The sequence below is a fragment of the Rhipicephalus microplus genome, unplaced genomic scaffold (genome assembly GCF_043290135.1).
Source record: "Rhipicephalus microplus isolate Deutch F79 unplaced genomic scaffold, USDA_Rmic scaffold_32, whole genome shotgun sequence".
NCBI classification, from domain to species: Eukaryota; Metazoa; Arthropoda; class Arachnida; order Ixodida; family Ixodidae; genus Rhipicephalus; species Rhipicephalus microplus.
In genome coordinates this window covers 3,237,926-3,250,631 of record NW_027464605.1, presented here as the reverse complement: position 1 = coordinate 3,250,631, position 12,706 = coordinate 3,237,926, and the positions used below count along the sequence as shown (strand labels likewise).

Genomic DNA, 12,706 nt, shown 5'->3' with positions numbered 1-12,706 from the left:
AATAGGCACGGGGAAAGAAGTTACGTCACACACACACACACACACACACACACACACACACACACACACACACACACACACACACACACACACACACACACACACACACACACACACACACACATATATATATATATATATATATATATATATATATATATATATATATATATATATATATATATATATATATATACGCACGCACACATATAGATAGATAGATAGATAGATAGATAGATAGATAGATAGATAGACAGATAGACAGATAGAAACACTCGAAGTTACTACATTCGCATTTGACAAGTAAAGCCTACCAGCCCTCACTGCTCAGTACACTGAATGAAACTTCAAGTCGACGAGAGGAGCACAAAGGAGAACAAGATAATCGGCAGCGCCGACTTACATTAGTTTTTATATCAAGCCAGTAAACTGCACACGTAGAATGAAACAAAACAGACACACAAAAAATACGCCAAGCCTGTAAACCGATCTTCGACCTCGTCTAGTGTGCTAGAAGCTGTATCCATATTCTACCAACATGCCCAAGCAGTCACCTAAGCGAGTTTCAAAGAAACGGTTACAAACAACGTCGGAGTGACAGGCTCTCTGTAGCGTGAATGAATAGCGCAAATAAACGAGATACTTGTCAGCCATTTGGCCGTTGACGATACTTTTATTTGTCTCCTTGCGATATAAACCTAATCGAGTGACTAGAAACATACAAGTGTTATTAATAGCACGTTTGCAAATACAACATCACACACAGATTTGGCACGCGAGTAGCTGGGAATGGAAACAGAACGCGGCGCTCGAAAAGCAGAGTTACAATGCACACGCAATCCTCCCCCGATGACAGCAATGCCACCCGCAGAAACACTGAACGCCAAGAAGATGCGTCACCATTTCTGGCATGACGTCACTCTCACGTCGCAAACCTGTGCAGGAATCAGAGCTCTGGGAGAAAAAAAGGAAGAAAGAAAGGTTTCACACACCTCCCTCGTATACCTAAACATGTGAGTGATCCCAGATAGGACAAAAGGAGGTGTCGAAAGCGGCACAGTGAATAAGGTATACAAGCAATACTCTGTGCGATTGTTTTCTCTGGGCCTCTTTACACAATCCGTGCATTCGGAATTTTCTCGCCGACATGTTCAGTTTGTTTTCCGTACGCCAACACTTTTTTTTGTCATCATTTCTATGCTAATTATTTTTGAACGAAATTGTTCTCTCTAAAGAATCAATCAGTTTTCAGATTGCGGACACTCGTGGAAGTACATTTTAACCTTTTTTTTTCTCTCAAGGTAAAAAAAAAAAGGCTTCCTGGAACCTGCAGCGATGTAACTGCTGATGATTATTATATATCCAATTTGTCACATTCAACAAAATTTCTACCATTACTTGAAGTTAACTACATTTGAAGGTAACTATATTAGCTGTATTAGTATCTCTAATAGCGCTTCTCGGCTTCCTCTGACGTTAATCGCATCACGCCTGCTCGGATACTTTAAAACGTTTCTTGCAGTTATGCGTGGTGTGGTACGTGTAATTCCTTAAAGGCTAGAGCGTAAACTGCCCAATAAGAAAGAAATAATAAATTCAACAGTTCTTTTTTCCCACATTGGTCGACAAAAAGGGCAATACGATAGTGCCAGGCGGAGTATGATGAAAACCAGTCTCATTTCCTACCTAGCAATAAGAATACACTAGAAGAGTAAACACAAGTCCACGAGATGGATAACTTTTAAGAACTAACACACGCACTTTGTCTCGCCGGGGCAAATATCAACATCAATAGCTAAAAATAAAAACAAAGTGAGCCTAGATTAACCATCACTATTGTTGCCTCTCGGTCAGTATATAGTGACAAGTTCAGCATCCGATTGTTCTGATAAGCGGGAACGATGGCGCAACGAACAACGCGTAAAAAAAAAAAAAACGAATGAAGTTGAAATAATACTGGCGTAATGTACCGGCCATACATTTCTTTGCGAACAGACACCACGTGCAATTTCATAACTGCAAGTTTCTCTCGTGTACTGAAGAGATAGTGACGTGCAGTGTAAAATGACAGATGTGCTTAGTCGTAACGACAAAGGCTCGGAGCCTGCGCAGCCAACGTATAAGGTACCCGTCGACACTGCTTACCGCACCCGCGAGGATCAGTACCCCGTTGTAGAAGCGCCTTTCGTTTTGTACCACTGCAATAACAGTCAACAGAACTTCTCACACAGCCTACCTGTTTCTATCGGCACTCGGGCATTGTAATCGTTTGAACACCGTGAATACAGTTCGAAGAGGTGCGCGTTCACAAAGCAGTCAACAATGCACGCCCAATGAAGCCAGGACGGAAGAGCGTACGCAACTTCAATACCGTCGCACGTTTGAAGCGTCAGCTACGACTGTGTCTAGCCGCCGTTGCTGCCATATTTAGTCATTCCATGCTATATGCGGTGTCGTCAAATTAGAAGCTTGCACGTTATGAACAAGAATTAACGGGCTCGTGCTTTTTCTTGAGCACACAGTCGACAGGCGGTTATTCGAATAAGACTTAAATACATTGATGCAAGTAAGCACTGATGCACCATAAGATAAAACTCAGACCGTCATATTTGGCAATGCTTAGAGTTCAGACGAATTGACGTCACTCGGGTTTTTTAATGTAAGACTTTGGCAATGTGACAGTGGTTAATTGACCTTATATCGTAAGTTATTACACAGGAACATATCGCTGTTAGGACGTTTCTTTTTCTAAATGCTGGACTAGTACCTCGTCTCTTCGAAGCACGTAAAGCGTAACTTTGCATTTGGTTGCCTTATTGATACTGAATAATGTTTTCCTATGTTTACCGAGTCACGTTTTACCGTATATATAGTTCCTACCGATGTTTATCTTAACACTTGGCTAGTCTGATGACACCCATTTGTGTCGATTGCGTTCGCTAATTCCCGTACTCAAGATCTAATCAGTCGACCAGGACACGACCCGAAGCGATAAAGAGCGCAACGCAACGTTATGCATTATCTCGCAATGGAATCTACAAGCTAACGGCACGTTCGCATAGCTGCAACATCGCCACGTAGCGGTGACCACCTCTCACATGTATACAGAGACAATCTGACCTGAGCACGAGACGTCCTATAGATGACTACACCGGAGGATGTTCGCTATGTTTACTAAACAAGCGAAACGAATGAAGAAAATTCAAAGTGAGTCAATGCGCGTGAACAATATCTCACGCGCCTGTCGGCAATTGTCTCTGCGCGTAGCGAGTCTTTGCTCTCAGTGTACAAATGCATCGTACATCTTTCCAAAGTGGCTTCTCTGCGATTGTCCATGGGCTATGACTAATTCGCACCATATTCAACGCTTTCTCCGCATTCCTGTTCCGTTATTCTATGCAGTGGGATCGCGGTTCATTTGAGGGACGTGTTTGGCAGCTTTGGCGCCGTAAAGCGAAGTCGTATTACAGATGCCCCGTTTCATTTTGTCGCAAGGCTTTGTTGCGCATGTTCTGAGCGTCGCAAGCACTGCACGCAACATCCACTCCTTTTCTAACTGCAGTGGCAGCGTTGGGAGCGTTTTACCGGTAAGCGATGAAGCTATGACTAGGCAGCGTTAAAACATTAGCTCACGCTACCATTTACAGCTGCCACTTGATAAAAACAATGTAACTTCAGGGGCTATAGTTCGTTATAGGTGGAACTACAGTTCTCAAACTGGGACACGTTCTGCATGGGCCAATATGAATGCCGCGTATACACGGATTCGGCATTTAAGGAAGAGTTCGCGGACGCTGTATGCCTTCTTCGCATCACCGAGCCATGTATACAAAGAGAAGTTCGCCTGAAACGCACAAAGAAACCTTCCGGCTTCACGTGCGAGCCTGGCGCTCTTGGCAAATTGAATGTCGTATACAGCGGGAACTCTTGGTTGACGAGGTGACGCGCGAAGCGAATACGTATACGTTCGTATAAAACGGGGGATATTCTCATCCGTGTAGTCTTGTGCGGAGGCCGCACGGGGTTTCACTTTACAGTCCCATGCTCGCCACCAGCTTTTCGTCGAGCGCATGAAGCTAGTGCGATGCGCCAGGCCGTGGCAACTCGTGCAAGGGAAACGTCACTCGCAGCGTTTACGAAGAGAACGATGAAAATGCTACTATTCTAGTATTTTGTTTACTTAGTGGCTTGAAAAAGCGCGGCTGCTTCATAACGGGCAACGGAAGAGCTACCATATTTAGTCACATTTGCACGTACACTCAAGTGACGTGGGCAAACACTCTAGTGATCCGAAGTTGGCACGATAAAAAAAAAAAGAAAGCCCATTGCTTCGCGTTTTGAACTGCATGCGCGTCTGAAGGTGCTGATTACTTGCGTTGTGAATTTGTAATCCGCCTGAAGAAGTTCACAAGCGGCCACTCCTAAATGAATTACATTAAGAACCACTATTACTTTAGTTCAAAGCAACAGCAGGAAAGCGCACTTTTTGACGCTGTTTTCTTGGCTGCCTTTGCTCTCAAATAAAGTAACTATTATTTCCTATTGCAGTTGCTGCACGACAAATCACGACAGGCATGAATATAACGTACTTAATTCAGCTTTTTTTTTTCTGTTGCCAACGTTGAGCTTGGTTTGATGCTGCATGTATGTCTCATCGTCACGCAACTATGTTCGGTTTCGCGTGCGCCTCAAAAAAGAAAAGAACGTGTGAGCCGCACCTACAAGTGTTATTTTTTTATCGGCTCTACAAATACGTCACATTTCGATTCTGGCCGTAAGTACACTTCTACCGAAAAAACGTATACAATCTCTACGAAATGGAAACTATCACCCACTGCAACACCATCGAGAGTTGACAAGTTTTTCGTAACATCTATACAATGTATCACTAAACATGGTTACACTGCACCGTCACTTTTGTCACACACGCGGCATGGTATAGGTATCACTCATCTTCTCAATACTCTAGTACACATTTCGTGGGGACCATGAAAGAAGTCCGTGCCTCTAATATTTGTTTGAGCATTGCGTCACAGTGACCTAAGCTTCCAAGGCATTGCAGTCCCGTATGCTAATAAGAGTAGGGAGCACGCAGAGATCTGGGCATGCACTCACAAAACTTCTTATGCTAGAAATTTTCATTAAACAATATTAGTCAATCGTAATGTGTGATACATCCTTAGCGAAGTTGACTGAACAATGAGAGAATGCACTTATGAAAGATAGATTTTGTGAATTTTGGCCCTCCGAGTGCTCAATTTCTCCCAAATAACGCGACACATGCTCTTCAATAATCGCTATTGGAAATTTAGTATCTGCCAATTTAGTATTTATGTTTTCAGTTCAGACGTCACTCCCGTGCTGGCTCCATGGCTTGAGGTATGCTCAACATATTGTGCCAGGTCACACATCGCCTCTTTTACGCAAGTTCTGCCTGTTGAAACACCAGCTAGACGTCTTTTTTTTTCACACTTTTTCGTTCATGTTTAAAGGGACGTTATAACTGCACGCTTCCTAAAAATGCTCATTATTCTAGGTACCATTCTGTACCAATTGCTAAAACAGGAGTCATGGATGTCATGTGAAGCTAAAAGCGCTGTTTATAAAGTGCTTGAATGACAACCGTCGCCTGAGCGGTACGATCCACAGAATCAAAGCAACTCGAGAATGGGTTGATTTGGTTAGAGATTAATCCTTTGAAACTTCGTTTCTCGAAATTGCTTGGAAAAAATGTGATTATATGAACTGAGATAATACTCAATGCACCTCGAATGTTTGAAAATAAAAACACTTGGATTCGAGACTAATATGCTGATAAACACAATAAAGAAGTGAAGTCCTTGGTACGTATTCTCGAAACATAGGAAAGCTTGTATAGACAAAAGCGTTTTGCACTCAGCTTGCCTTTTAAAAAACTCTGACAACAATCACATAGCCATGACCCATTTCTACTTTGCCAGAGTCTATAAATTCGGGCCCTAGTGCCACGCACTTTCAAAATAATAAATGAACGTGACTGAGTCCCGTCTAGTTTTCGGCACTTCATTCATGGCCCCTTCCGTCATCTTTCTTCCACCATTATCGCTCTTTGCGACCTTGCATTGAACGTAAACACCAATGACGCCATGCAAACACAACAAAGAAGACAATAACTGGTCAGACGTACACGCGGAAATTCTTCACTTTGGACTCCGCGTTGACTGAGCAATCGCTACATTCAATGATTTCGTACAGAAATAGAGAAAAAAATTGAGACAGACAGACAGAAAAGAGAACAATACTGCAGTGACGGAATCACCGGAGGCTGCAGATGGGGGCGCGTCCGTTATCTCGACTAATTGCCGCCTCGACACAGACGAGACGTGAAGTGCACGCCGGCAGGCATCTCCGACGACTCCGGTTGACGGAGACTTCGGCGAGTCCCGGATACAGGGTGGCTGTCATTAGAGCGGATACAACGTGACATGCTTGTATGGCCGACTCCGCGTTGTCGAAGTCGGTGCTTTTAGTGTTGCCTGCCCGCACGCTATGAGCAACCGTTCAAGCACTCGATCGGGTCTATCTTGTTGTGCACGCGGGGAGCTTATGGAGCATTACGTTTTAACTCCTGCTCTCTGTGGTTTCACGGGGCCAGCGGTGAAGAACGACTGAAAGCGCCTAGTTGTGCACAGGCCATTGCATCCCCTCGTGGTGAGGAGAATTCAGTGATTTATTTTTTTTTACTGCCAGCGAGTATCTGTACGGACTCTATCCGCAATGTGACCACGCTGTAGGTACTGGGCTATTTCCTTAGACTGTGCTCACACTTCATGCTCCACATGTTGAATATGTACATAGAGCTTCTGATTACATTTTAATGTACGTATTCTCTTCTATTCTTGTATTCTTTTCTAATATTTTTCTGTCTTTCTAAGTTTATTTAATACTCCTCTCCTGGTGATGGGATAGTCAGCTCTAAGGTAGCCTACCCCTCCCATGTTTTCATATACAAATAAAACAAAATGCTAACGGATGTTCCGGTTCTGCGCCGCTGATCACACGAAACCACGTTTGGTCAAGGTACACGTGCTCACAAGTCTTTCCCGTCTGAGGCCACACGCCTCGGCTAAGTGGTGAAACGTCCGCATTCTCCCGACGTCGTCTCGGGACAGGAATGAGCATCTCCTGCGGCGGGGACTGTGGCGGTGATGGCACTGGGACCGTACATCGGTCGGGGCCAGGCGTCGAGGTCAGCCGACGGCCACCGTCGGCGACGTCAGCGTCGCGTTGTCGGCGGCGAACGCCGAGGTCGCCGTCACGGCGCCTCCCGTCGTGGTGGTGGCAGCCGTGGACGTCGGAAGCCGGAACAGGTTCTCGTTCTCTTTCCTCACTGCGCAAGAGGAGGAATGAGATAGGAAAGAAGAGAAAGAGGTGAGCTTTAGTCGTGTAATTTTATTCAAGCCACTACACGTATTTCAACACAATGCCCACTTCAAATACTGGAAAAAAGTAGTCAAAAATAATTTTTAAAATGTGAATAAATACAAGTAATACATCCCAAAGTAATTAGGTTTGGCAAGCTCAGCTGTTTGGTCGGCTTCAAATGATCAGATTATCGTTAAATAGTTTTTGAATTTTGTTTCTCACTCTCTGAAGGTTTTTTTGTGATGTCTTCTTTCTTGTAGATTAGTTTTTTTTGGAAAGCAACAGTGCTGTTACCGTCCCTAGAATACTATGTGTTGTCTAGTCTCCCAGAGTGGGTATGTGCCCTGGTTTTCAGGCTACAGAGAAACAAAGAAATCATGCGGAAGATCAGTGACTAGAAAATTTTATTATTGGTAGTCATTGCTAGAGTTGCAGTTGACCGGTGAGCTGGTCAGTGAGTAGACAGATAATTAATTAAATCTATTTTGTGGCAGCCGCAGTTAATCAGATAACTTGTCAGTGAGTAGAAAAATTTTCAATTGAATTTATTTTGCTTCAGCTACCATTGACGAGTTAACCAGACATTGAATAGAAAAAAATGTTGAAGCGAATTTCTTTTGCCTCAGCTGCAGTTTACTAGTTGACTGGTGAGTGACTAGATGGATATCTAACCAAATTTCTTTTGCTACAGCTGCAGTTAACCAGTGAACTGGTGAGTGACTAGAGAAATTTTGAACAGAATTTTTTTGTCACAACTGCAGTAAGCCAATATAACGCACCATCTAATGTATGATTGTTTTTCAGTTCTACTTAAGCATAATGATGAGTTATGATCCCTGTCAAGAATTCACAGTAACCAACAATTATAAGCCATTGAATAGATGAGTAGTGAATGTGGCATGGGGAAAACAAACAGACAAACCCTGCTGAACCTTATAGGTGTAATTTAGAGAAATATTAACAATATTAAAAAACTGAACACGATTCCTTGTAGTGGTTGAGAAGGGTCAATTGGAGTCATTTCACATTGCACTTACAATGTGATGTAGATCTAAGATCAACGGCTGGCTGCGTTGATGAAACATATATCTGACAAAAGTGACAAAGGCGCTGGTATTTCAAAGTTCTGTGGCAGTTAAAGGATACATTTTCTTGGCAATATTTATTGATCACATGCGCATTAAATTTTGAAGCATTCGCGTTTGTGATTTCGGATAGTGCACCCTCATATGAAGGCATGCTTTCCCACAGATTTCGCAGAAGAAACAGATTGGAAAAAAGAAAAAAAAAACAGATGGAGGCATCAGTATGAGACATTCGTCTCTTTCAGGCGTGCTAGCAATATAGTTAAAATAATGGAATGAAAACCGAAGAAAGATATATTAGTATACACCTCGAGGCCATCAAAAAATGAGGAGGCACTGGTACGGGTCGTGAGACCACGAGTCTCCAGCTTTTTTTTTCTCGCGAGTCTTTTCTTTATTTAGTTTAACGAACCAAGCGACACGAAGAGGGTGGCAATGATAAGCCAGCTGTCGCAGCCAGGCTTTCATTTTCGCAGCACGCCGCCTTTAGCGCGCTCAGTTTCTCGCGAGAGATAACTGTGTACGTTGTATGTGCGGACTGACGCTTTTGTGATGTGTTAGCTCAGCGCAACTGGAGCGCATACACTGTCCATCACGGGGACGGCCATAGCAGCTTTGGCCCGCACAGATGACGGACAGCTCCGCAAGGCTTTGGCCGCGTATATACCGCAGTTGTCGCAATTGACTCTCTACAGTCGCTCTGCGAAACCGCTTTCACGAAACTTCTTCCCCATCCTCCCCATTCTTATCGGATCCCCCGCTTCATCGACGACCCGATTCAATGGGGAAGCGGCAGCCATGACGACAAATCAACGACAGCATCTGTTCAGGCCGCGACCTCTCGCTCCCCCTTCGCTCCCTCTACCCCTCGTTCCTCCGCGCTGCACGTTCGACCTTGCGGTTTCTGTCAGGAGCCAAAGCTCACTCGAGTACTCACCCGCCTCTGTTGACCTTCTGCGGGGGGTCACACACGGGTGATCAGCGCTACCGCCTTTTTTTTTTCTGCCCCCTCGTCCTTTCCCATTCAGCTTTCCCGAACAGCCCAAACGGGCCCGCCTCCCTCCCGGTCAGCCCAGGTTCGTATTTAGCCGATCATTTCAGTTTTCCCACAACGGTGCCCCGACACTCTCGTCTTTTCGTTCGCCCAGCAAAATATGTTTTATTGCGATGGCAATTATATGGACACTCTCGGCTGGATATCGCCGCTGGCGTCGGCGTCGACAGGGGCGTCGATATCATGCACCGTATATATATATATATATATATATATATATATATATATATATATATATATATATATATATATATGAAAGTGCATGCAAAAACAATAAAGAAGGCGCCAGCGTGAGAATCGAACGTGGGACCTCTACGTCGTGAATGTGAGACGTTAACTACTGAGCTACCGAAAGGTACCAATTCAACGACAAGCTAGCTATATCTACCACTTATCGCTGCTCACGGGCATCTCGGAGGGAAGCTATTGTGTTTTCAGCATTATCAGCAAGATGGCACAATGCGCGCGCGACGGCTCTCATCTCTCACGCGCCCTTATCTGCAGGTGGGGAGGATTTTACGTTTTGGCTGGCGTTCGGCTTGCACTGGAACGATTCTGTTGTAGTGACGGGGTGCACAAAGGTCATTGCAATCATTGCACAGCGTCCGTTTGCGAAAATGGGCGCGCTTTTCAGACACAGCGAACTAACAATTGAGACGCTAATTCACGTGCATCTGTACCTGTGAGTACGTTTCGTGTGTCATTTGTATGTAAGAAACGCGGGGCACATCTCGATCATCTTGCCATTCTGCGCGTGACCTTCCGATTTGTTGCTATTGCGTTCATCGCTTTGCCTTTGCGGCAAAGCTATGACATTTTTATTCCAGCTTCGGCTGTTTAATAGTCGCAGACGTATTAAAGGGCGGGTTATATTAGAGCCAGCTATTCCAAAACATTGATGAAATGTTTAACGCAATGGTTATTGGTTGGGTAATTTAGTAATTCGGCTTAAAGTGTCTCGTTCGTAACAATCAACTTGAAGCACCCCGAAGACGCAGGCAATGTAAGTGAACAAGAAAGTGCAAAGGGAATGGGCTGTCATGCCCAGATTACGCAGGTCAGATTACGCAAGCTTGTGAGTTAAGAAAACGGTTAAAAGAACACTAAAGGCAACTATTAAGTCGACGTGTTTTGTTGAAATAGTGGTCTAGAAACCTCGTAGTGTTACTTTTGTGCCAAATACCTTATCTCAAAATAAAATCATGTTTTAGTGGTTCGCAATGAGTTTGCGCACTTCAAATCACCAGCCTCAAGAAACAGGCCGTCTAGCGTCACTGTTGTTGACGTGTACAACTTTGCCCGGCTTTACTGCATGGCCGCCGAAACTAATAGCAGCACAACGAAAGAATAAGTGCAACAGCAGCAACAACGCCCATTGATCAATTTTTGGCTATTGACTCCAAGATGGCAGACATGTTTGGTTCAACTGAGCACCACTAGATGGCACGACCTGTCCTGTTCTGACAAAGCGAAGTCTTGGCGCATCCTGATGCACACAGCTGGATAGACATGCAGTGAGCAAACATAACACATGTAGCGATTTCAGCTGGGCTGCAGACAAAGAGCTTCAGAAGACAATGTGCGCATACAACTCATTGTGCCCCTTCAGTCACAATACCGGCGTTAAAGAAAAATTGAAGTGTCGTATACGTAAGAATGCTTCACAAAAAGTAGTGTGCATCGTGTTGAGAAACATAACGACAAATGGGACATTGTGTTCATACTCACAAAAAAGCCATTCAGTTCGAGACAATGACCTAAAGCAACAAGTATTCAAGGTGCAATAGCTGAATCAGCAGGGAAAATATAAAGAGAACACCTTTTTAGCGCGAGTTTCATGGTGCGTATACCTAACCTAGAGCTCGCGGTGTCGTGACATTTCGTTCTAACGTAATGTGCCTTGCTAACTAAGTCACTACAAATAATAAGCTGCAGTATGCACCGTAAAGTGACTATTTACGGTGCAGGTTTAGATTTTGCCAGTTTACTTCGTTTTTTGATTTTGTGACTTGTAATGTCCACCGCTTGGTGCGGTTGAGCTCAAGGGCTGAAATTTCGTGATACGCTACAGGAGATACTGATATATATATATATATATATATATATATATATATATATATATATATATATATATATATATATATATAACATGCTCCTTATACAGCTGTAGTTCTATCAAAAAGATCTTAAAAAAAAACGTCTTTTCATCTTTTCCCGGGATCTTGATTGAAACGCTGCTCGCGCCTTACTTTTAAGTCATTTAAAATTTTGCTTCTCGTTATTTTTCGGGTCATCGAATATCGCTCACAAGTTTTTCACAGATCCGATGCATAGGCCTTCGCTCCTGCTTTGCGAGTTCGATCGCGATTTTTTCCTGTCCTTTCCAATAATAATATTAAAGAAAATAGAACGAATGGAGAAGGACACTGCTCCATTCCCGTATTGAGAAAACATTAATCTTGTATTCTAGGAGTACAAAGTGAGCTGGACGTTTAATGAACCGAAGAAATACAGCAAATCGCCCCGTCTCACTCACGCCCTCGTATCAGCTTTTCCTTTTCCCTCCAAGTGCTTCTTATGCTTTAGTAACTTTACGCCGGTCTTTCAACAAGGCTATGGATTCGGTGACACGCAGCGGAAACGCCCGCCATGTTGCCTCAGCACGTACGTGTGACGACGCGTCCGAGCGAACAAAATCCCCTGGAACCGAAAAGGGGCCCTCGACAGGCTCTTCTCACGCTCGGAGCGACGAGCGGAGCAAAAAGAGGAAACATTCCTCGATGCTGTGGCGATTTCCGACATCTTCTGAATTGCAAAGCAGATTCCGCATTCTATCGAGGGGACGGCTACTCGGCTGCGTCTCTTCCCTTCGCTTGCGAGTTTGTGTGCACATGCGACTTATGCGATTGTCCACTGCGCATTGCGCAAACGCCTGGGAAGAGAAATACGGGGGGGGGGGGTGATTCTTAAAAAGAGAGAATAAAAAAAAAAAAGCGAGCCCCGTAACTGTCTGCATCTTAGTGCGAGAAGAGATTCTAGAATTGAAGGAGGGTGAAGGGTGGGGTGAAGTGATGCAGTAACTGTCTCTCAGGCGAGGACACCAAAACTGCGACACTTGAGGGAGAAGGGGGAAAAAGGTAGGGGAAGAATTGGAGGAGACTGA

General features: G+C 44.2%; 1 protein-coding gene across 1 annotated transcript in view; it reads right to left on the bottom strand.

Moving 5' to 3' along the window:
• Positions 1-6,952: 6,952 nt before the first annotated feature.
• The window catches only part of LOC142786801 (uncharacterized), a 172,616-nt gene continuing 166,862 nt past the window's right edge, over positions 6,953-12,706 (bottom strand). The window contains exon 2 of the mRNA XM_075884448.1: positions 6,953-7,369. Coding sequence (XP_075740563.1) covers positions 7,230-7,369 — 140 coding nt within the window. The 3' untranslated portion in view covers positions 6,953-7,229. The remainder of the gene's footprint in view (positions 7,370-12,706) is intronic.